Source organism: Kryptolebias marmoratus, linkage group LG16 (assembly GCF_001649575.2).
Source record: "Kryptolebias marmoratus isolate JLee-2015 linkage group LG16, ASM164957v2, whole genome shotgun sequence".
NCBI lineage: Eukaryota > Metazoa > Chordata > Actinopteri > Cyprinodontiformes > Rivulidae > Kryptolebias > Kryptolebias marmoratus.
Genome location: NC_051445.1, coordinates 9,595,202 through 9,621,424, shown reverse-complemented (window position 1 = coordinate 9,621,424; position 26,223 = coordinate 9,595,202). Strand labels below are relative to the sequence as shown.

The following is a 26,223-nucleotide window of genomic DNA, read 5'->3' as shown; positions in this document are numbered from 1 at the left end:
GAGAAGGACGCAGTGTGGGCGGGTTAAGAAACGCCGAGAGGGAGGGGACGTCAGCGTAATATTCCCATCGTTTTTCCTTTTTTTATGTCAAGCAACAAGGACGTACGTCTTCCTCCTCCTTACACCCCCTTCCTGACGCTACTAACCCCCGGCTGCGCGTCATTTTTTTTTCCTCGGCTCTTCAGGAGTAGAACCTCCCGTCTCCTTCTCCTTCTCCTTCTCCTTCTCCTTCTCCTCCTTCACCTGGAGGTTTGTCAGTTGGTGCTCAGCCTCCGGGGTTTGCCGAGCCGAGCGGCAGGGGCGTGAGAGGCGGATGCCGCGAGCGTAGAAGCAGGTACCAACAACCGGGAGCATCACCGCGCTCAGCACACGGTAATGTCAAACTAAACCCCCCCTCCCCACACCCCCACCTACCATTTCTGCGACATTTTTACCCCGTACTCCGCCAGCAGGTTCATATTAATATTAATATTTGCCTTATTTAGCCACGAAGCGTGTGATGTCGTTACTAGCTTGTGATGAAAATCGGCTACAAATTGTCGCATAGCATGTTTGCACTTCTGAACGTGAGTGTTTTTAGCCTGGGCGACCTGCTCAGATGGAGTCGCATGCTGTGTAATGTCCATTTTCGACTGAATAATACTCCGCGTTCGTTGCCATGTAGGCTGCAGAGAACGGAAAGCGGGTTTTAAAGATGCAGGGGTTGGTGGCAGATAAACCCCCCCAGCCACGGGCTGGTCATGCCACGAACCGTGATGAAAACACCCGTGTGCACGTATCTCTCTCTCTCTCTCACACACACACACACTCTCATGAGCAGGTATGCTCCACAGGCTATTCTAGGATCTCAGCCTGCAAGCATGCCAGTCAAAGCAACATTTAGGCAAAATGCTTCATGGATTACTGGTTCAGTCATGCAAGTCTGAATCTAGTTTTGCAGCCATCCATGACACTTTTATTTATTTATTTATTTGTTTTGGCACAAAAACAGCATTGAGCCCTCTGTGCAGCATCTCTGTTCTGCCTGATCTGCTTCTGTCTTGTTACTGTACTGTCCTCCACTGCTGATCAGTTGTTGATGCATGAACTGTACTCCCCCTCTTTCTCTTTCCTCACCCCACCCTGTTACCTCCCCTCCTCTCTGTTTTTCTTTCCTTTCCTCCTTCAGATGGACAGAATGAATTTTCTCTCCTTCCTCCTCCTTTGCTTGACTTCGGTTGCCAATGGCAACAAAGGTCAGTTCCTCATCCTTTTTTCGACTGGTAAATGTGAAGTATTGAGATAATGGTTTACATTGCCATAGGAACACGCGGACCTGTCTGGATTCTCAGGTGTAGCCGTGGCTGTTTTTGCTCAAGAAATAAACCCAATGACTTCATTGTTATTCCTGTGTCATATAACCTGAATTCCTCATGCATAAACAGTGCATTCAACCCTACATACATAAACATTTTCCTGCTCATAACCCTGTGTGCATGTGCCGTCTTGACTCCGAGAAGACAGATCTGTTTCCCCCTGTTTTTGGCAGATTTATTATTGTGATTTTTGGTTTGTTTGATTATCATGCTGAGAGAATGAAACAGGAACGGTGGAGGGAGAGTGTGTCAGGAGAAGAGGGTGACGTGAGGTTTGAAGTAGATGGAAGAAGAGGGAAATGAGAAGAGTAAGTAGAGATGGAGCCGTGACAGGAGAGGACATGCTGGAAAAAAAAAAACAACAGGATGATAAGGAGGGAGAGGGAGGAATGCGAGATCAGGTGACACGAGGGAGAAAAGAAAAAGAGACAATCGTGAGATCCTGGGCCTTCAGTGTGCGTGTCAGTGTGAAGGGTCCAGACGAGGAGGGGTGGACGGGCGAGGGCCGGGGAGTGACGGAAAGAGGAGCAGCGCCAGGGGGGACAGACAGAGAGATGGAACGAGATGCCTCTCAATCTGTAATCCCGAATGTAATCCACAGGCCTGATGCTCAGATTAATGCTACACAGAAGCAAGCAGGGGGAGGACAGAGAGATAAATGACCAAAAAAAAAAAAAGAAACGCAGAAGAAGACTGAGGAAACAGGAGGAGGATGAATGTCTGTGATTACAGCTGGGTGTTGAACCTCACTTATTCTCAGCGCCAGCTAAAATGTCTCTGAATCCAAGAGTGTTAAAAACTGCCAGGCATGGATCAGTCAGATATATTTATTTGTTTGGCTGATATCCACTAAAGGAATTCAAGATTTTGGCAATATTAGCCTTTGTTATGTAGAGATATGTGACCCGTGGCAAAACGAGTCACAATGAGCAAGTTTTCTATGTTGAGTGATTGTTATTTTTAAATTCTCCATCTCAGATGCTTCAAAATGACACGCCGTTTGATGAAATTTGTTGATTTATTACCTGGCGACAAGCTGGATTTGTTTATGATAGTCCTGATTTTAAAACTTAATTTTATTAATCTGGAGTGATGTAATTGAGAATTCAAGCCCTGTTATATGAAGGGATTTCCCAACGCTATGACAGCTGGCTGGCAGAGAAATTTTTAAGAAAATTATAAGTGTAATAAGACAGAATAATTTATGAATACATACCTGCTAGAAAACTTTGATTCAAAGGTAGATTAGGAAGATTATTTCCTATTTTTGATGCCAGCGTTGCTAGATGGTGTTTTTTGTAGACTCAATCTCAGTTTTGGCAAAAATCTACATTTTTGTTTTGCCAGAACGGGTCACAAATGTTCCGGTGTTCATATAATTACAAAAAAAACAGGAAGCAACTCAGAATTTTATCCACCGCTGTTTATAAGTAAGAAGGTTTTCATATTTGGAGAGAGAACAGAAATTTCTCTGCAAGTCATGCTTGATTAAATTTGCCCAAATTTTTTAGATGCTTTTATTTATTACTGACAGAAAAAGGTGAAAGTCACAGATTTTTACATCTGATTTAATCTGAGTGTAAACTTTGAAATCACAAACTATTTACTTACTACTCAGTAGAAAATTGCAAATTTTTGTTTTTTTGGGGCGTTTTTGTTTGAAATCAGTCAATTAGGAAAATACTAAAGCTGTTGACTGTTCTTTTTTAATAATTATTTTATATTTTACCTTTTAAAGCAGAAATATATTCACATTATTGGATTCAATTAAAGGTCAAAACTCTGGAAATGATTTATTTAATGATGTGTGTTTATTGTCAGCTAAAATATTGTCTCAGTTTTTAAACAAGGACACATAATAAACAGAGTCTGAAGTAAATAAATGCTTAAATACAATATAAAAATTCTCCATAGCTTATAGAGCAGAAGCTGCACAAGATGAGAGCGCTTCAGTAAAATACCAAAACACTTAGATATTCTCTGTCAGTGACAGAAACATCTTTAAATTCAGCAGCAAGGCATGTAAAAAGCTGCAGAAAAAATAGAAGAATTCAAATGACACCCGGCTCTATTTGAACTGAAAGAAGTCTGATCAGATTTAGAACTGGCGGCGTTTCGCCTCTGTTGACTCTCCTCTCGCACAGAATTAGTTCCACTCACATTTTCTAGAAAATTCACTGTGGCGACAACAAAGCGATTGCCAAACAAAACAAAAAAAAAAGTCTTGCGCTCCTGTCTGATTTCGAACGCTGCAGCTTGTTGTGTTGAGATACTGGAGACACCAGAGGGAGGGCACGCCGCCTTTTGTTTTTGCTCATTGCTGGAGTGTAAAATCGTCATCCTTCTGCCTCATTAACTTGGCCTTTGATCGCTCAGCACTGAACAGTCGGCACAAGGATTGATAATTATTTTGCAATTAAAGGTTAAGCTGAGAGTGAGCCTCGGGCGTTTTTTTGCTCCGACTTTGCTGTTTTCGGTGCATTATTTGGCTGCTCAGTTTTTGATATGAGCAATACTTTTCTGTTTGTTTCTGTGCAGCAGAGGGAAAACAGAGAGGATGTAATTATGCTGCTGGTGGATGTTGCTTGAAATGAACAAAAGGTGGTCAATATGGAGGAAAAAGGGTTGGCTATGATCAAGCTGTGGTCACACATGCTTTGTGTATTGTTTCCCCCCTCTCCTCATACACACTCCCACCATGTCCTCCACCATAATTGAGTGTTTAAAAATAGCTGCTTTGGTTTCCTCCTAATTGCGCCGTTTAACCCAAAGCCTCTTCGGTCTCCTCTCTGTGCCATTCAGCCAATAAGCACAAGCCATGGATCGAGACGGAGTACCAGGGGATCGTTATGGAGAACGACAACACCGTCCTGCTCAACCCCCCTCTCTTTGCCCTGGACAAAGATGCCCCACTTCACTACGCTGGTAACTGCAACGAGCACCACGGAGGGCTACAAAATCAAATGTTCATAAATATTTGCACCGAAGCCTTTTCATTTCGTTTTTTTCTTTTTTTCTTTTGAATGGCTGCTACAAAGACAACTAAAATGGGTTAAATCATCTGCTTGTGAAGCTCGTCTCCTGAGATGAGACGGAAAATCATCCAACTTTTATTTTGCAGACAGAATGATGCTGCAGTCACGTGCCCACTCAGAGGTTTATTCCTGTTTGTTTTGCTGCTTGCGCTTTTAATAGTAAATAATGCACACATTTTTGTCAGCGTCGAGACCAGAAACATTTCCCTAAAGGCCACCTAAATATAAAGGCAAATGTATTCAGTCACAGAGTGCACTATTTTTAGACCATCATAGTGTAATTGAACCTCTCTTTGCAGGAGCAATCAGCAGGGCTCTGCCTGTGCAGCCTGATGAAATAAGGTGATCATGTTTGCCCTCAGAGTCCTGGAAATAACCGTGTTCAGTCAAATTACAAAAAATCAACTTGAATTACTCGAAGGTTTCCTGATATATATTGAGGCCGTGTCAAGAAAGAAGAGGAAATTACCTGTTCGAGCACGAACCTTTGACTTATGTCAGCCGATAAAAATCAGCTGCTTTTCTAAGGTTTCTTGTTTGAGGCGCTTTTGCAGTCTTTCTTATTTATTTATATATATATTTTTCGCCTTCAATTTTGATGATAAAATGCTGTTTGAGATAAAGTGGTACATCAAATAAAGTCCAGATATCAGGAGAGCTGAGATGCATGTAAAACATATAAAGAGAAACAGATAATTCAGTGGTTTGCAAATACATGAAAATATCTGTTTCATTTGAAAAATAAGATGGCAAATTAAAATGTTGTAAGTCAGACACGTTATTGCTTTATTTTTTAATGGACATTTTGATTTTGTCAGCATCATGTTTCAAGGGGGGAAGAAAAGACTGGGAAAGTTTGCAGCTAATCAGGTTTATTGGCAATAAGTCAGTGAGATGGTTAAAAAAACATTCCCCTGTCCATTTTTAAAATGTACAAGGGTTCCTTTGAACCGCATCTGTTAAGAATCTAGCAATTTCAGAACAGGTTTTCAATGTAAAATTGCAAAATAATTTCTAGATTTCTTATTCATGCTTTCACAGAAAGATTGAGAAAATCCAGGGAGAGTTTTGTTGCTATTTACATATTAAAAATCAGTATTAAATGTCTGCAATTTTTAGGCTTTCATTGCATTAGAACAGACACAGTTCTGTTAAAAAAATGGGCTCAGAGCACTTTTAGAAATCATTAGCTAGTGAACACAGATTCACAAATTGAAAGTAAAACCATACCATGGAGATAGTAGCAAAAGCAAAACCCAGAAACGAAGCACTTTGCCCCGTTTTACTTGTTTATGATGAGTTGAGACGAGTTGAGGTCTGATGAATCATCATTTTAAATTCCTTTTGGAAACCAGAGACGCTGCTTCCTCTGGGCTGGACGGGATCAGGACCATCTGGGTTGTTATCGGTGCTCTAAAACTGGTATTTGGGCTCGTATTGAGGTCATTAGAGCACATGTTATGGACAGCTTGCACATCTTTGTCACCATCAACGGCGTTTTCAGGTCGGGGAGCAACACATGCTGCCGTTCAGGCGTCGTGATTTTCAGGGGGGGAAAAGATTTGTTTTGTTTCTGCAGGACAATGTCAAAAAGCAATCTGTTCATGTTACGTAGACCTGGCTCTGAGACGTTCAGGTGCTGAAAGCCCAGCTTGCAGTCCAGATAAGCCTATAAATATAGAACTTTTATAACAAGCAAAATCATACAGTGAAAAATATACATGTTTTTGACTTAAAAAGTTCATTTTAGATATAATAATTAATGATCTGGGTGGGTTACTGGTATTAATGTGTTAATTCTCTCTCTCCCTTTTTTTAGTAAAGTAGTCTAGTCCTGTCAGAATTAACAATCTAGATGCTAATTGTGACGCAGATAAAAATAGAAAAAATACCTACTCAGTTTTATACATAAAGAATGTTACACAGGCAGAAAGATAAATTTAAACTTAAAAAGCTGCTTTGATTTCTCCTTTGATTTTTCGCCTATTTAGGGGTTTTCCTGCAGAGATATTTAGTACCTTTTAATATTTCTGTTCAAAATATCTGATTGCTTGATTGAAGCACCTTTAAAAAGCCCCAAAAAAACGACACTTGGTAGTCAGAGGGAGGCCGGTTTGAAGCTGTTCAAATAAATAAAAAAGTTAAAGTAGGTGTTGCAGTAATCTGTGCAAAAAAAGGAAACTACAACTGATATTTTTCCAAGTCAAAGGTGATTTTAAAATGTCTGAGATTTTGTATAATAATATGTTAAACTGACTGAGTTGTTGTCTCACACAATCTGTCTCACTCAGGTGAAATCTGTGGTTTTCGGGTTCATAATGGCCCCTTGGGTTCGGGATCGGTCCAGTTTGAAGCCGTGGTTCTGGACCGCTCCACCGGCGAGGGTCTGGTCCGGTCCAAGGAGCCGCTGGACTGTGAGAGCCAGCGGGAGCACAGCTTCACCATCCAGGCCTACGACTGTGGAGAAGGACCTGACGGAGTCAACAGCAAGAAATCCCACAAGTTAGACCTTTTACTCACAGTTTGGAAATTAGATTTTTGATGTTTTTACATTCTGAACGTGCGAGAGCGTGCGCTGTGCAGACCACTCAGCCGTTACAGCTTCCTGTTGTTACAGTAATCCGTGCCTCTCTGCTTGTGTTCGGTCTCCCACTCCCCCTTCCCTCAGGGCCACCGTGCATGTTCGTGTAAACGACGTCAACGAGTTCTCCCCCGTGTTTGTGGAGCGTCGCTACGAGGCTTCGGTCCCAGAGGGGCGCCTGTTTGACCGGATCGTGCGCGTGGAGGCTCTGGATGCTGACTGCTCCCCGCAGTACAGCCAGATCTGCTTCTATGACATCATCACTCCCAACGTGCCCTTCGCCATCGACAACGACGGTAAGGAGGTTTTTATCTCACACTTTTAAATTAGAGACTGCCATCCTATCAGTCTGTAAGTAAAAAGCATATTTAAATGCCTTTCACAGTATTTTTTTTTCAATTTTATGTTTGTTTTTGTTTTGTTTTTTTATGTAAGCCAGACTTTTAAATTTAGTTCAGCTCTGCGATGTTGAAGCACAGAAAAACAGCAGCAGCCACAGCTGAGATATTGATGTCTGTTTAGGGAGAAATTGAAAAGAATTGCAGGGCTCTAATGCTGCGCTCAGGTAAACCAAAAGATGTTAAAATAGAATTTGTGGGGGCGGACTTTTGCTCTGCTTTTGCAACAACTGTTTGGTTTAATACCCTGACGGTTTGGGATGAAGCTATTTCCTTATTTTCTGGGGGACAAAATGGATATTAGAATCAAATCACTGGACTATGTGGTGGGAGATATTTGTGACCCTTTTGCAACAGCAGCTGAGAAGGACCCAGCTTTAGCATGACTCTGCAGAATTTTCCAGATCTTAAAGGGCGCTGCAGATGAGTGGCTTCTTTCTGTTTTTTTTTCAGACAGCAGCTCAGAGACCTATTGTTCCCATCTTGCTCAGATGCTGTCTGCTTCTTGTTGTCTGTTTACTTTGTTTTTTCTTTTTTCCTTTCTGTTTCTGCTGCTCTCTTTGTTTTTCATCTCATCATGTCAAAGCATCTTCTCTTCCTAGCTCCTGTTTATCAGCCGGCATGCTGGGTGCTGTCAGCCCTTCACAGATACTCTGTGTTTATTCGCCTTTATCTATAAAAACAGGAAAACCCTTTTCGTTTTTCACCTCTTCAGACTTAATTATCTTCTTGTTTTCTCCATATGAACACGGAGCACTAAACCCGGTTGTGGCTCCGTTAATGCATTTGTGGCACTGTCAAAGGTTTTTCAGTGGGCTTTTAGCTGCGTTGGGTTTTCTATCACACAAGGTTGTTGTTGCTGACTAACCCTCTATTTCTGTTTGTCTCATTATGTCATGTTCTCCATTTCTTTTGATGCTCTGTCTCCTAGGTAACATTAAGAACACTGAGCCTTTGGATTCAAAGCGGCAGCGTGTTCACACCTTCTGGGTGACCGCCTTCGACTGTGGAAAGAATCGCGCTCAGGCTGACGCCCAGGTTGTCGTCACGGTCAAGCCGTCCTGCAAACCCGGCTGGATCGGTAATCATTATCACAGATAGCTCTTGTTCTGTCTTGAAATAACCCAGTGAAGGCTTTAGACGAGTGCTTTAGTTGTTTCATTCAATGTTTTTTTTTTTTTTTGGGTGAAACTCTCACTTGGAGTGATAAAATGTGTGGGTAGCCATTCAGCTTGGTTGGTGGCTTAGTCTCCACTGTGAGACACTCAGTGGAAATCTAGAACTTATCTCCAGAAATCAAAATAAATGGACAAACTGTTGGTAACGTCACATTTTTTTGCAACATGCCAATTATTTGTATGAAAAACAGTTATTAATTCTTCTTTTTAACGTGTTTGTGTTATCATTATGCCCTTTTTTAATTGGCCTATTATCGGCATTTTATATCATCACTCCCTTCTTCTGTTAGTTTGTGAAGCTGAAGAATTTGAGAACAGCTGGTTCAGATCATAAAGAGACGACAGAGAAGCAAAGTAAATAAAAAAGAAATGATCATTAACTAAACTTTGACAATACATTTATTTTAGTCATTCAAGATATTGTTTCACGGTTTAAAATTGCAAAGATTTTATGGATTTCTTGTTTGACACAAGTGATTAAATGATTTTGCACTTAAACTCCATTTGAGATGGACTGAGGTTATGGATACTACTGCAGAGGAGAATAACCAGTCTGCTTGTTATTCTTAAACAGTTCAAAGGTCTGTAAATGTGTGAGGGTTCAGTGAAGCGCCTGACATGAGTTACTTTCATATCCGTGAGCACACCTTCAGTGTTGAATATTAAAAATCTTATTGAGCGTAATTAAAACAAGTGATGCAACAGGAGGCAATGATCTTTTTTTAAGCTCTCATCTTTGAATTGAGCAAACATTTTTTAACATTTGACATCTTTGATTAATAATTAAACACTATGTTTATTTAATTTGTGAATTGTTGCACTCTGTTTATATTTACTAACCTTTTTCAGACGAGTTTTATAAAGTTTCCATCCATTTTAAATTTGAAAGCAGCACAATGAAGCCTCAAGTTATGTTGTTGTTGTTGTTTTCTTCTAGGATGGACAAAGCGTGTGGAGTACACACCAGGTTCAGGAAGCGTCCCTCTGTTCCCCAGTCTGCATTTGGAGACCTGTGAAGAGACGGTTTGGAATATCCAGGCCACCGTAGAGCTCCAGACCGGCCATATTGGGAAGGGCTGTGACAGAGACAGCTACTCTGACAGATCTGTGCGCCGCTTGTGTGGTTAGTTTTACTCCTTACCTAAAATTATAATCAGGAGTGAAAATCTGTTTTATTTATGCCATTTTTAAAATTATTTGAATATTTTTCAGGTGCTGTCAGGGGCGAAGTAGACCTTCTCCCACCTCCATCTCCTGCAGCCAACTGGACCGCCGCTCTGCCCACTCTCCCCTCTTCTGATTCATCTCTGGTCTTCTCCTTCAACGGGTCGAGCCATGTTGCAGCCGTGCCGGATTCGATCGTGTCCGCACTGTCAGGTGACTACTTCACCCTCCAGCTGTGGATGCGAAGGGGCGGAGCCAACATCGAGCCGTCGACCACTCAGTCCAGGGGAAATCGCAAGGACGAGGAGACTATCATCTGCAGTACCGTCACGAATGGTGAGTTTCACCAACTGGACTATAATGACGTTGTGATTTTGCTAATAATTTTTGAGCACTTTGATAGGATATTTCAGTGATTGCATGCCTCATATTCTCATGAACAAGTAAAATCAAAGCCTAAAAAAGAAACCTGATTTTTACTCTCAACAAATATGATCAAGCTGCCCTAGTGACTCGAGGCACTTGACTTCCAGCTGCTACCTTTTACAGCCGAGCAGAAAAATAGTAAAACATTGTAATTGTGCCTGAAAATATCGTGTGTGTGAATCATGTGAGTATTTATAACTGAGACATGCAGAGAAGCAGACCTTCTCTTGAAGAAATTCACAAGTCAGAGTTAAAAAATAAATAAAAAGCGCACATTTTCTTCATTTTGTGTTTATTCCTAAAAGAAATAGATCCACCAATTATTATAATTTTTTATCCCCTTGTTGTTTTTCTCTTCAGATGACTCCTACTCTCATTACTCCCTCTCCGTCCACGGCTGCCGTCTCTCCCTCTTCTACTGGCCCGACGTCTCGGCTGCTCGGCCCGTCAAGTTCTTGTGGAAACTGGAGCAGGTACCAGGGAAAATGTTCATTTTCTGCACACTTTCTTCTTTGTTTCAGTCTTAAAATCAAGCTGAAATTGAAGAAATTTAATAATCTTTAGTAAATTATCTTAAATGAGACATGCTCAGTTTAATTGAATAAACACTGTTATTTTTTCTACAGTCAATTAAAGCCTCTTTTCCTTCATCTCCCAGACTTCTGATAGTAGCTGGCTGTTTTTATTGGTTCATGCTGTGTGAATCATACATCTTTAGAAACTGTTGTTGTCTTATTGAAGTATTGTGCAGTTCGTTACCTGTGAAAAGATGGCAAGATGGAAATCAATTTCTGCATCGACCAGAGAGCTTGTTGAACATTTTTCTTCCACTCTGAACATGACTTCTTAGCAAAAAAAAAAAAAAAAAATATATATATATATATATATATATATATATATAAAGGCCTAGCATGCCTAAAGGAATGCATATCACCTGGACGGCATTGAATCCATTTTGGTCAAACCTTGAAAATTAAGTGTGGTCCAAATATTCTCAGAGTATTGATTACTTAAAATTCCCTTCAGTGGTCAAGGGTTTTTTTGTTAACAGGCAAACACATAGGTAATGTCAAAATATTAAACAAAGATCCTTCACAATTTGTTAGTTCTCATAATACATGTTGTGGATCAGCCTCAGCTACTACCACACCAAATTCTAGGTTAATATCTGTCTAACTGACTGACTTATAGCCATTTTAGTGTTTGTTTGTTTTTTAAGGTCAGTTGGCCATGTTGGTTGACTCCAAAAGTTAGTCGGTTGTAGACATATATCCATTCATTGCTCTGCATTTTCATTCAAACTTGTCCAGTCATTCATGAGATATTTTTCTAACAGACAGACACACAAACACACACATGGACATGGGCTTTTCAGCTGCAGGCTATAAAGATCTTTGCGTCTAGATTTGCATTTCATCCTCTTAAACATAAATCCATCCTTTCCATGCAAACACTGGAGAATGAGGACAGAACCCGAACCGGACTCTGTCCAAAGCTGATTGCTGACCTTAAGTATGAACGACATCTGTCAGCATCCAGGAGGATTTTACATTCGAGTCATATTTTCATAATTGAAAATACCCTAAAGTGGTGTGATACAATACCATATTATATGATACAAAACAAATAATATACTTACTGTGTTTTGGACTCTGCACTATCCCATTAGCTGCCTGTGAAAGGTGAAATACACAAGACATCATGCAAAACACACGCTGCAACAACAAATATTTCATTAAACTTCATTTAGGCTCTCGGCTTGTTTATAAGGATGGTTGTTTTTGTTGTCTGTGCTACATGTGATTGTTGTTTTTTTCTTTATAATATCAACTAATCAACTAAAATACCATCAGGAAAGAAAAAGGCAGTGACTTATTTGACAACCTGCAATTCACACATTGGTTCAGCTGTTCATTCAGACTTAAATATCATGCGACTGCAAAAAAAATTCAACAAAATTGATAAATACACCTAATACGGTCTGTAGAGTTTTCACATAAAGCCTTATTTTTAAAAGCCTACACCATTTCTGGCTTATGTGCATCTGTGAAATACTTAAAGCATATTTAATCGTCATAAACAGGTATTTAAAGATTGTGCATCAGAGTACATAAAAACAGGGAGTTACCTCTTTAATATTCTTTGTGCGTGTGTGTGGTTTGGGGCGTGTTGGGGTGAAGGAAGGTTTGTTTTGACTGAATCCACCAGTCTCAGACAGATTGAAGTCACTTGGATTAAAAGAAGCTGAGTTGATACAGACAAGATTTGTTAAATCCTCCGCCCTATCTTTATAAGTCCCCTGACATTCTGGTGTTACTTCTGTTTTCTTCTGTTTTCACAGATTGTTTGTGGAAAAGTCAAATAAATGTGTAGTAAAACTTACCAAACTGAAATACTCATTAGATTTTATATATATATATATATATATATATATATATATATATATATATATATATATATATATATATATATATATATATATTTGTCTATTTATTGCCTGAGCGCAAAGGCAATACTTTGTGTGTGCGTTTGTTTGTAGTGTCAATCATAAAACAATCATGGGGCATACATCTACAACTGATTAATTTTTGGAGTAAATCCAGTAAACCCAGATGGCTGCCACAGCCAACTGGCCTTAAAAAACAAGAAATTGGCGATTATTCAGTCGATTTTACAGACACTGACCTAAGATTTGTTGTGGTGGTAGCAGAAATTGATCTCCAACACATATTCTGAGCACTAACAAAATCTTCACAAAATCTTTATTTAAAATTTTGCCATCAACTACTGTATTTGGAGTCAACTCTGTCTGTCTGTTAGCAAAATATCTTATGAACCACTGGATGTATTTTAATGAAACTTTCAGGAAGTAATCATTGGATGTACATCTACACCTGAAAGCCTTTTGGAGTCATTCCAGTTCATTAACCAACATGAAAATGGCTACAACTCAGTCAGGTTTAGAGACAATGAGCTAAAATCTGGTGTGGTCGTAGCTAAGAGTCCTTCAGAACACGCAGTCTGATGCATGATGTTGCAGATATTGTTGTTTTTCAAGATTTGACCCAAACAGCTAAAACTCATTTTTCAGCACAAGAAGCACTCAGAGAGCACAAACCTCCACCGAGGCCATGGCATCATTGAAATAAAACTGATCCGGCTTGTGATCCGGATCACCACCAAAGTTTAATTTATTGTTTCTTGTGACAACCTGAAATTCCCTGAAAATTTCATCTAAATCTGTTCATTAGTTTTTAAGTAATCTTGCTAACAAACAAACAAATTAACCAACACTGATGAAAACCTAACCTCCTTGGCGAAGGTCAAGGAGGTCCTTCATGGGCTGTTAGGTTTTTAATTTCTTAATGAAAATGACTTGTTTCAGCTTGTTTGGTTACATTTATAATCTGCCAGCATTCTTTTAAGAAGCATCTCCCCTTGAAGCCTTTTTGAATAGATGTAAAAGCATTCAGCAAATGGCAAAACAAGGAAAACAATTCCACTGAAAAAACAAAGCAAAACTGAAAAGCAGGATTTTGTACCCTGACTACTATTATTAAATGCCATTTGTTTGTGCTCCGGCTGCTTATAATATATTTGGCCGATCAGATGGAGTCCAGCTGCCCTGATGCCCCCTCCGGTGTTAGATGATTGTAGCTCAGCTGCAGAGAAAGTGCTGCGAGCTTTGTGATGACAGAACAGGAAAGGAAGAGTGAGGGAAATGTGGGTTTATGATATTTTAAGATAACTGCGGGCTTTTATGAACTCGTGCAGCCCTTTACCACATTAGTCACCTCTCAACCTCTCAGGTTTATCTTTTTAGTCGGACTTACCAGCCTGAGTAGACACTTTTCTGTAGAGTTAAAAAAAAAAGATCATAATCCTTATTTTGCCACGGTTTATTATTTATCTTTTGCTTCACGTTGGCTCCACGTTCCTGTCGTCCTGCAGGTGTGTGACAGCGAGTGGCATCATCTCTCACTCAGTGTCCAGTTCCCTTTGGTGACTCTCTATGTGGACGGCGTGACCTTTGACCCTGCTCTCATTCACGACAACGGAGCCATCCCCAACCCTGCGCCGCGTCAGAGGATGCTCATCGGCGCCTGCTGGGGTAAATTTTACGCTCACGAGAAAAAAAAATTCATTCCGGCTTAATGATGCGTTTTATGTCATGCATAAAAACTATGATCAGCTGGTGCGCCGTTTGCTTCCTTTTTTTTTTTTTTTTTTTTACCTTCCTTCAATATTGAAATGTCGTTTAAATCAAATATCACCTCCAAAAATAGCCGCCTGGGTTTTTCTGGCTATATTCATGAACCCTTATGAGGCGTCTCAGGACGAACCACTGAGACATTTTGCGTCTTTCCCCACCCTCATTTCACTCAGTTCCATAGCTGCGTTTTGTTTTTAAGGTCTAATAATATAAATGACATCAATTATTTAGAGCAGCAGAACAACACAGGGGGCAGACAGCAATGAGACTCTTACACCCGAACTGCTCGTTAAAATGGAAAACTGGCTGCCAATTACCAGCGAAACACACACACACACACATTCAGTTTTTCTTCACACTGTGTGTGTTGGCTGTGTGGCAGCAGCTGCTGCCAGATAATGAGATGTTGCATTTTTGAAGATCCTCTACAGTTTTCTCACTTGTGCACGCTTGTGTTATTTATTTATATTCAATATATATATATATATATATATATATATATATATTCCTTCTTTCTGTCTATCTCTGCACCTTCAGATTTAGTCCGCCTGTCTCTTCATGACTCGCTCCGCTAAAGTGCCTTTCTCGGTGCATCTTATTGTTTTCTGTTTTTTTTTTTTTTTTGCTCCTCTCTGGTTTTCCCTGCAGAGCCTGAAGAAAAGCAGAAGGAGATACTAAACAACACAATCCCAGAGGGAAAGGACTCAGGTGACTTACATTTTTCACAAAGTTATGAGCTGCTTTTCTCTGTCATCAGCCGTGGAAGTGCAGATTATAAATGATTAGGGATAAAATTATGCGTTCTCGTTTTAGTGAAGTATGTGGGTGGCTACCACGGCCTGTTGTCGGGGGTGACGGTGCGTCCCGGCAGTGTGGAGCCTCACAGCGTGGTGGAGTGTCTGTACGCCTGCAGGGAGGGGCTGGACTTTGGAGATCTGGAGACTCTGGGGTCTGGAATGAAGGTAACGCCGAGTTGCATCAGAAGCAGCGCCGCGACTGTTGTCACAAACAAAACATTTCCTCCAGAGCCACGTCTAACGCTGCTAAATTATGTAAAATATAAAAACTTAAAAAGGACGAGAGAAACTGTACTTTCTGTGAAAATGCAGTTTGAATGACTTTGTTAAACTTTGCTGAAAAAAGCTGAACCTGAGTTGTTAAAGCTAAAAGATACAATAACTAGCTAAATGGTGAAAAGAGCAAAATTGTTGCTGATAATAACCAAAGGATGGCTAGAAGCTAAATGTGGAAAAAGGCTAGCTCAAAGTAGCAAAAGGCTTTCTAAATGTGTCAAAATATTAGCTTAAATGCTTAAAATAACAACAGCAGCTAAAAAGTAAATGTGTCAAAAGGTTAGCTAAAACTAGATAAAGGCTAGCTAAAGTTGCAAAAGACTAGAGCTAAAAGAAACAAAGGTTTAGCTAAAAGTAACAAAAGGCTAACTCAAAATGGCAAAAGGCTTGCTAAGAGCTGAACTCGCAAAATGCTAGCTAAATGTGTCAAAATATTATCTAAATGCTACAAGCTAAATGTAGCAGACTAGTAGCTAAAAGTTAAAAGTAGCTAAAGGCTAGCTAAAAACTAAAACGAGCGTGAGAAAACAAAAACAGATCAGTGTTTTTGAGGGTTGCATTTCTACAGGGAAAATATTTGTAAAAATGATTTATAAGTATGTAAATAGTTAGAATAGCACAAAGTATGCAGATGTAGATTGTAAAAAAGGAATAATTTGAAATGAGAAAAAAATAGTATGAATGTAGTTCAGCATTCACACTGTTATGCATAAATAAGTGTTACTGAATATCTTGAAAATAGTTGTATTTTACAAAATGATTTAGTCATATTTCTCTTTGCCACATCAGAAGGTTTTGGCCATCAGCTCTCAGGATTGTCATCATACAGAATATCTGCAAGGTGTTAAATCTGTGTAGAGTATTGATTTAAGTCAATATAAACTTTCAGGTCCACGTGAACCCGAGCCAGTCCGTGTTGGTGCTGGAGGGAGACGACATCGAGAGCTTCAACCGGGCCGTGCAGCAGGTCACCTACAGAAACTCGCTTCGCTTCGCCACCCCTGGAGTCCGTCCGCTCAAGCTGACCACCTCCCTGAGGTACGGAAACACTAAGATGGATAAAAAATCTGTGGGAAAAAGTAGTTATAGAGATAGACTTCACAACAAAATAAAGTCAGAATGTGTTTAGTTTCGCTGCTAACTACACTTTTCCTTTGACTAAAGAATGAAACGGCTGTTCAGACATGATTTTAGAAAAAATATAAACGATCGCACTGGAACGCTTCTGATATCTCAAACAACACTTTCACCGCTTCCTAACAAGTGACTGAGATTGAATTTTGCTCCGGCAGCCAGACAAAGAGCCACTCTGCTGCCGCTGCTCACACCTTCAGCACTGAACTCATCAAACGTGGACCTTGGTTCAGCAGAGATAACGGCTGCTGTACCAAGAAAATATGTCAAAGCGCAAGATAAGAAGGACTATCTTATCTCGCTGTTCATTCAGCCATCACGTTACGTTTTCTTTGACAGAGTGAACTGCAAGGGTCAGATTATTATTATTTTTTCATAGAAAGCTGATGTTATTTCAGGTTTTAGTTTAAATAAAAATCCAGTGTGTGCTTTTGTCTTTATTTATTCAAAGCAGGTCGCTCCAAAGTTGACTTTAAATGTCTTTTTTTTTATTTTTTTGTTTTTAAATTTTGTTTATTGCACACAAGCTTAAATGCTTTACAAGGAGAATTGACTTTCTCTGGCTTTAGCAGTCACTTTCAATCAATTAAGCAGTAACACACCCAGGAAAAGAGTCCGGTTCAGATATTTTGTGTTATATTGTGTGTCTGCACTCACTCGGGCTTGATTTGTTTATATTATTACGAGGGCTCGAGTGAAGCTGAAGGTCTTTTTTTTTTCTCAACGACTGTTTTTAAAATCTCAGGAATTCAAGGGCATGGACAAATTTATTTATTTTTTTCCTCCCAAGGTTCCTACTCAGAAAGAGATTTTTTTTCTCTACCTGACTTTGTCGTGTTTATTGCGTGCGTGAAGATTAGACTGATTTGAGCCCAGGAGTTACCCAGATGGCTGAACAGCAGGCCCTTCTGGAGAGGCCGATAAAAGCAGCTGCTCACTCTGATAGTGGAAATTCAGCACACACACTTAATCAGCTTAATGCCCTTTCACATTTGATGGTGAATTTTAGTGCAAATGAGTGAATATGTGGCAGCGCTTCACTATCAGTCTGATTTTCTCTCTAATTCTGGCAGAAAAATTACATCTGGTAACAGCAGAGTTGTGGTTTTCTATTTGTCATTTTCAGTGTCACAACAGATCAGGAATCAGGGTGCTGGACTGAAAAAACATGGCCGTGATTTTATTTTTTTTGCAGCATGTTTGAGCATGAAAACTGCTTCACTGCAGCAGTGTCGTGTTACCTGTTAAATTTGTACCGGTCGTATTAACAGAGTACATTTTAAACGTCAAACGTTGTTCAAAGATGTTGGAAAGCACTGATTGCATGCGTGAAAAAGAGGAAGCTGTCAGAGAAAATAATCTGGTGCCTGAAGTCGTGTTCAGCATCAGTTTGATCTCACCCTCATAGGCCTTTGGGCTTTTTAAAAAAATAAAATAAACCCACAGAAACATCCCCACATTTAGTCTGTATTCCCCTCAGTCGCAAAGCCAAAACAAATAACCATAGATCTTATGCACAAGCAAGGCTTGGGAGAATTTAAAAATTCAACAAATCACATCATCTTCATCCCAAAGATATAGCAAGATAGAAAAAAACTTGTGCAAAAACTCTGCATTTATGCTTCTGCCTTATTAAATTGTAAATAAAAAAATAAACAATTCACAAAAGATACCAAAAGACAGTAATATTTTTAACCTTTTCCCCAAAAAATTCCAAAGTCTACTGGGAAAAGAACTAAAATTAATCCTATTTAGGGTAATCTGAAACGGGTTACTTCTACAGCAAAGAGAGAATATTATGTTGTTTTAGTTTGTCTCTTTATATAAGTGTTTTACGTTCTCAAGCATGATACGCCTTCATACCAAAGGAGGTTAATCTTTTCCACAAACACACTCTTTATCCTCATTACCATAAGACACAAGCACAAGCGTATTTACTAGTTTCAAACAGCTCAAAGAAAGAATTAGTAGCTGTCTTGCATTTTATTTTTTAATTAAACTGCGCCTTAAAACAGGCTCTAAAACCGGACACTTCAGACTGAAGGAGGAAAAAGAACTTGCAGCTTTGTTTCTCAAAATAAGAATATAAACATATTCTAGATTATACCAAAAATAGAATTATGAACTTCAAATGAGCAGATTATGAGCTCTTTACAGCGGTTTGAGCTGTAATCATAATATAATCAATATAATTAAAGATGCTGCCTGATCCACTACATTAAAAAAAGTGAAGTTAGATTTTGTTTTCAGACTCACTAACTAAACTATGACCAGGTAATGGCATGTGGGCACCTGTGAAAGGAAATAAGTTTGGTTTGACTTCATAAGTCTAAACACATGAATACTTAACAAAGTCCACATTTGTGGCAGTAATGTCTGCAGGGTTTATCCTCAGAAGATCATGAATGTTCAGGGTTTTAAGACTTTTTAAGGCAATTACTTAATAAAGTTGCAAAGATACTTTATTCCAAAGTGGTGGAAGTTGTTTTATCAGACACAAAATGTATTTTTTTCTGTAATTTTCTGTCAGATGTTTCAATGAGGAGAGCTGCCTGTCCCTCAAGCAGCTGGAAGGATATCTGGTGGTTCTCCAACCCGACGCCCCTCAGATCTCTCTGTCTGGGGTCGGCCCACATCTGGCCCGTCCAGCTCCTGAATTCGAAGGTCCCCGCGGCGTTCCCCTGTTCCCGGAGCTGCGGATCGTCTGTTCGCTGTCGCATGCTGTCAACACAGCTGCACAGCTGCACATGGAGGGTGGAGGTGAGTCGTCCCTCTACGAGCCTAAACAAAGGAGGTTTCACAAACTCGGCTTTATTTTACTTTTTTTATTCCAAAGTTCGTAGTAAAAAGATGTTTTGCTGATTGACTTTGCTTCTTAGCTCTGATGTCTGACGCCGTGGCCCACACGTTGGACGGTTGCGAGGTGCAGCCGCTGGGGGAGGAGTTAAACCCAGAGAGGGAGGAGCTTCTGGTGGACATGGACGTTATGCGAGAGCGAGGACTGGAAATCATCAATACGACCGCTTACATTGCCATTACAGGTACGGCTGTTTTGTTAAAAAAATAAATAAATAAAAAGGTTTCACAAAAAGTTGTCTGGAGAAAAAAAAACAAGTGAATACTGAATCTAAAATATTTCAGAAAATTTAAATTTCATGCCCTCTGTGATTTAGTTGGTGCATAGAAATACTAAAGTCCAGCTTCAAAGCCATAACAGCTGTCAAAATGCTTTTTAGTGTTTTTGATTTGAATTTTCTCTATATGTGCATCATCTATGATAAAAATCAATACTAAATGCTCATCATTCAGTACCAAAAGTCTACCTCATAATTTGTAGTGATGAGTAAAATCATCAGATTCAGGTTTTGTTGCCAACAATTACGAGTTGCTTGTTTACATTCAAACACTGGTGAGTTCACGTCAGAAAGCCTCGGCGCGCGACGGATATCAAGTTGGTAAAATAATCCCCAGATGTAAACAGAGTCAGAGGGAGGACGATAAAATCAGAACTGCCAAGTTGAAAGAGAAAAGGTAAAGTTCTTTTTCTGAAAAGAAACAGCGACTAAAAGCTGTGAGGATGAGTCAACAGAAGGAGAGTCATTCTGGGGCAGGAAATCGAGCGGTGGAGAGCGTTAAAGTGAAAGTCAGAGAGATCATCTGCAGACGAGCTGTGCTGAGATATCCTGAAGTCTAACAGGAGAATTTCTGTAACTGATCAACAAACTGAATTGTACACAAAGACGAGGAATATTTGCTGTTTTCTGACACAATTTGATAAGTTTGAGTTAAATTAACCCCAAACAATCATTTAATGATGTAGAAACTGTGATAGAAGCATAAAAATTAAAATCAAAAGCACTAAAATATTGCTTATTTTAGTCAAAAAAGTCTATGTAAAAATATTTTCCCAACTCAAATCTACAAGTAAACTTCATCTGATAAACAAATAGTCAAAGACCCCTTTTCTCTGCTGCTTTTATCTCAGTATTGACTCCCTGTCCTCATTTTTGCTCTGCTATTTTTTTTGTTTGTTTTGTTTGCTTTATGCCTCCTCCAGGTGCCGAATCCATCTCTGTTTACGAGGACGTCCTTCGCTCAGTCCGATACCGTCTAGCCAAAGGCTCAGCTCGCTTTGAGAGGCGGTTCCGCCTGTCCTGCTCTGAGATGAATGGCAGATACACGAGCAACGAGTTGACTCTGGAGGTAAAGAAAACACCTCGGAAAATCCTTCAGATACCCGCCCCGACCTTTTGGGAAACTATTTGTATAAAAGCTGGAGTGCTGGATCATGATGATGTAGCTGCGATGCATTTGTTTATATTCCCTGTAGGTGAACTTCCTCCATTCTTTGGACAGCCTGTACCACCCGTCCCACCTGCTGGCCTCACAGCAGCAGTTCCTCCATCCATCCCACCACGCTGGAGAGCTGAGCGGACACACTCTGCCCAATCCACATCGCAACTCAGGTGACTTTTTTTCAAATCTGTGACGAAGCCTTCACTTTTAGAGGACCAGTATATAACATTCAAATTATTTTTACAATGACAGCACGCGATCTGATTGCATACATTAGGTTAAATAAATATCAGCATGCAAGAGGCAAAAATTCACAACTCCTAACATCTTTGTGTTTAAATAAGTTCAGACTATACTATGAGAAAGAGCTCAAAAAGATATTTTTTTCCCTGCAGGAACAACCAATAAACCTAAATCAAATGGATCTACTTATAAAAATATAAGCTGTAGTAGATCTTGTTACTGTTTTTAAGTGAGTAAAGCTCAGAAAGCAGACAAGCCAGCGGCACATTTAACCACTTTTATTGTCAGTTTGAGGTTAAACCTTGCCTGCGTGAAACGGTCTGAGTGTGGTAGTGAGTGGATTACAGAGGCCGGCTGTGGCCGGGCAGGTTGTCTGAGCAGGATACCAAACACTGAAAGCTGACCTGACATGTATTTAAGTCTTGGAGGTTGAGTTTGTCAGAGAGTTTGAGTTGGACAGGCTGGCTGGCAGGTATTTCTGTGAGTGGCTGAGCATCGCTGATTGAAACTGACAGCTTGTTCTGCACCCAAACACGGGAGACCTGACACATACAGAAGGCTGAAGAATCCTTGGAAGTCAGAGAAACACACAGAAATCATATTAAACAGGAGTGGCCTGCTGATGCTTAGTACTGACAGTGTGGAATGGGGATGAGCGTAAGTTGAGGAATGCTGTAGTTTATTCATCTCAGTTTTGTAGGCAAAGAAGCCCCCCCCCCCAAAAAAAAAAAAAAACAAACAAACAAAACAAAAACAAAAGCAAATCTCTTTTTACTTTCTCTTAAGAACCACAGCCTTGTGGTAAACATGTTTCATTTTAAAGCTTTTTAATGTCTGACAAATCTTTAAATTTTAACTAGTTTTTTTTTTGAGGATCATTTTGAAAAATTTAGATTTTTTTCACATATACTTTTACTTTTTTAGGCACTTAGGCACTTGTGATGTGCGATATTATTGTTTACAATGATCAGTTGCGACCAACCCACATTTTCCTGACTCCTCACTTTATCTTCTGTCGTCATTACCACCTCAACCGGGTGTGGGCATCAAGCCCAGTGGGGCTCCGTTATTAACATGCAGAACATGAATGCATGAATAATATTTTTTTCTAGAGAACAGTCAATAAACCTAAATTAAAATGACCTACTTTTGAAAATTAAGGGACTAATATTCAATGAAGGAATGCCGCTTTTTATTCCAGAAAATAACATCTTCATGGGATATCCCAAGATGTAACTCTCAGAGCTTTAGTTGTGAATGACTCTCAGCTACTACCACATCAAATTTTATTTTAATATCTGTAAAACTGACTGAGTTGTAGCCATTTCTGTGTTGGCTAATGTCAATCACCTGCGGTGGCCATTTTGAATTGCATTGACTCCAAAACGTAATTAGTTGTAGAGGTTCATCTGATGATACTAAAATCTGTCAAATGATTCACAAGATATTTTGATAACAGACAAAAGACATGGGCAAAAACAATTATTGTGCACCTTTACTTTTTTGGCTTTAGGTAAAAAAAGGATTTGAGACCTTAAGTTTTCAACTTGTTGTTTTGTCTTTGTGTTCTTGAAAATAAAATAAAAAAGTTTTGGTATTTGTAACCAATAACATCTTAGGAAACAAGCTCAAGTTGCTTTAAATTTAAAAGGGAAAAACTCAAAAACATGACAAAGATACAAGCGTGTTTAAAGACTGTGACTTGTTCTGTATTCAGCATGTTTCAGACTTACTGGAAATTTACAAACAGGCGTCCGATAAGTCATTTTATGTGTATTTATTAATCTGAAGGAGGCATTGACAGAAATAAAATTCCTCCTGTAAGATTTCTGCCTCTCAGCCTTAAGCCCATTTGTTTCTGCAGATTTTTTAACAAAAGGGCTTTGCAGATCTGAGCATCATTAATCAGAAAAATATTGGATTTGTAGGCGGCTGATTTTGTTCATTCATTACCATTCGTGTATAAATGTTCTTTTATTAATTTTTCTAAAGATGTGATTTTACCTTGGCATTAGTGTGGGCTGTTGATGTGTTTGTCATTGATTTGAAGAACAGTGGAGCTGCATTAGGCTTTAGCTTTTTGCTCTTTTCTTCCTCTTTGATGTGATAAACAAATCAGACTTTTATTTAAATCATTGTTTTAATCCTAAATTATGTACGACACATAATCATTGTCGTTTTGTTGCAGTGGTTCCAGGAGCTGCGACTGTCATTATCATGGTGTGTGTGGGTTTTCTGGTTGTCATGGTGATCCTGGGTGTCTTCCGAATTCGCTCTATCCATCGTCAAGGTGACAGTGCCAGGGGCGGGGCCAAGGAGGGAAGCAGCCAATGGGATGACTCAGCGCTCACCATCATCGTCAACCCAATGGAGGTAGCAGCAGTTGATTGTTGTGAATAATAGATCTATTTTTCGATGTGTAGCTTCATCAACATGTGCTCCCACAGTCCTACGAGTCTCGTATGGGCATCTCTGCCGACACGGAGGGGGAGGGCGAGGAAGACGAGGAGGTAGCAGAGTCGCCTGACGACGTCAGCGACGACCAGCGAATCATCATCAAGAAGGAGGGCAGGGACGGAAACACCCGCCGCTACTGAGCCACACGTATCTGTGCACGAGTTCTCATGGAAACCACAAATCAGCTCACCAGTCACACACTCCAACACTTTTAATACGCTGACACTACGTGTATAAGGAATGTACGCTTACAAACACAACGCACAACACAATCACTGTAACACTCAACACCATATGTGACCTATAGCCGACAACAGGCTGTTGTTCTCCACCTAAATGTTCAATGGCACAATGTATACAATTAATGTAATCTAACCGCCTAACTAAACCCCACCAAATTTATATGTGGTGCACTAGATCTGAATCACAACATGGTGACGTGTCTGTATAGTGCAATGCTGGTTGAAAGGGGCTGTTTTATTTAAAGTAAAATTTTAAAAATGATTGTATTCTTCCTTTGTTATTGGAAAAAGGTGAAGTGTACAAAACTGGAACAAGGCTTTGAGTCGATCCTTAGGCAAAGACACGATCCTTGATCCCACACATGTTTGAACTTCTTTATTAGACTGACTCAGAAAGTCTGTGCACAAGCTCTTTTCTCCCTCTTTTCACCACCTTCTGAAATATTCTTTACCCACCGCAGTCTGACATCATGGTCACGCATTTAGGCTTTTCTGTTCGCTATAGTGAGATTAGCTCCATCGGATCCTGGTTTTATTCTCTTTGGACCTCCTAACAATGTTGGACACTTACCAACCTCAGACCTCAACCTTTACACAAGCTCTGCTCCTGCAATGCTCCAAGAATACAGAATAAAAGCTTCTGAGCGTTTTGGCGTTCAGTGTTGTGTGTCAGCGGGTTTCCTGCTTCAAACTGGAGTCTTTGCAGAGTTCCAGCTTGTGCCATAAAATGACAAAACAGCACCTGACCTCTGACCCCTGACCCCGTCCCTCCACTGCACCTTGCTCTGCTGGATGTCACATGCAAACACACCAAAACACACACACACACAGTCCATAGCGCTACCCCTGTTGTTTCCAGAATGTCCACTCAGCTTGGGCAGTTTTGATTGTATTGATTGTAATGAATTTTCTGTACATACGATGATGACTAATAACAATATTATTGTTATATCTATTATTATTGCGTTCACTCTTTCTCTTTTCTGCACATTTTCAAGAGGGAGCATATTATGATTTCCTTTTTTCCATTTAAGGAATCACCTTTCCAGCATCAGAAAATAGTATAATAATAATAATAATAATAATAATAATAATAATAGTAGTAGTGATAAGGATGATCATCTCTGGCTTGATGAGTGTCTCTTTATTTGTGTGTAATATTGTTGTAATTTAAGAATTTGTCCATATAAATCACAAAAAAAAGGAGGGCACATTGTTATACTTCAAAACGTCTCACTCATTCATACTTCAGAATTCAGGGTCATTTTTTTTACGTTTTAAGGTAAAATGCTTTTTTATTATTATTGTTGTTATGTTCTCTTTTCTGTCACCTTCCCGCTCCATTTGTCATCTTTGGTTCAATGAATGTACAACTGTGTGCTTCTCCTCACCTCTCCCTCCCTCCCTCCCCTCACCTCCCTGTCCTTTTCCCCCTCACCTCTTCCTCACCTCTCCCTCTGTGTCTCTTGCTGTCTGTCCGTGTAGCTTATAAATGTGCAGTGCTAAGGCTGTCAGTAAAAAAAAAAGCCTGTTGTTTTTGAGTGTGACGTTAAGAAGGAATAAACATTGCATTGAATAATAACTTATATTATTACTATGTTTGAACATTACCTGTAATTAATGATACAACGCTGAGATGGATTATGCTGACTTATTGTTATTGAGAACTGTCAAGAAAACATTACAAAATTCATAATAAAAACACTATATGACGTCTCCACGAGAGGGTTTCCTTATTAATGTGGAGGGTCCTCACTAAAAAATACACTTTGATGTTGTAAATAGGCAACTTGTGAAATGTAACCATGAGGAAATGCCTACTGTAGATTTAGGGATCATATGTTTTCCCCAAAAACAAGCTGAAATTTTGACCTTTTGGACTCTAAAGCACACATCTGCTGTCTCTTTGTTCATTGGAGATCAGTGAGTGTCCTGAGATTACATCATTGTTTCTTCACGGGCTGATATATGGCTTCCCTCTTGCGTAATAGGGTTGCATTCCTGGACCCAGTCTCGCCTTATGTTGAGCCGTAATGGTTTTCCAAAGGACTCCCAATACCACATGGCTGAACTGATCACTATAGCAGAAGTTATTCTTTTATCTAACCCTGCCAGAGTTCCTGAGAGTCACAAACACCCAGCAGCAGTTTGCAGGTTTAACCTGTAAACTCTGAGGTTTCCGCCAAATCCCCTCTAAATCATTTTGGGAGTATTTTACACAACAGATGTTAAAAGACATATGTCTTTGCACTGGCAATTATTTTTCAACTGATCAGTGATTTTCTGACAGAAACATCTTCAACTAAGACTAAACCTTCGGTGGCTTTTCTCCAGATTCACTGAATTATTTATTATTAAATACCAAACATGACGCCAACCCTGAAAGATTATCGTTAACGTGTCTGGTTGTAGTTTTTCATTGTGAAGG

The 26,223-nt window shown here is 39.6% G+C and overlaps 1 protein-coding gene across 2 annotated transcripts; it reads left to right on the top strand.

The window, feature by feature from the left end:
* Window positions 1-32: 32 nt before the first annotated feature.
* Window positions 33-25,518, top strand: clstn3 (calsyntenin 3). 2 transcript variants are annotated; one of them, XM_017415360.3, is made up of 19 exons: window positions 33-372; window positions 1,169-1,235; window positions 4,158-4,280; window positions 6,682-6,892; window positions 7,059-7,267; window positions 8,301-8,450; window positions 9,485-9,670; window positions 9,760-10,047; window positions 10,498-10,610; window positions 14,089-14,248; window positions 14,999-15,058; window positions 15,164-15,312; window positions 16,313-16,461; window positions 19,088-19,317; window positions 19,437-19,598; window positions 20,615-20,760; window positions 20,888-21,023; window positions 23,285-23,469; window positions 23,544-25,518. In XM_017415360.3, exons 2-19 carry the CDS (start codon window positions 1,169-1,171, stop codon window positions 23,691-23,693), a joined length of 2,874 nt encoding a protein of 957 aa, XP_017270849.1. In that variant the 5' UTR covers window positions 33-372; the 3' UTR covers window positions 23,694-25,518. The 2 variants fall into 2 exon arrangements, with proteins under 2 accessions (XP_017270849.1, XP_037836442.1); XM_037980514.1 differs by lacking the exon at window positions 1,169-1,235.
* Window positions 25,519-26,223: the final 705 nt, after the last annotated feature.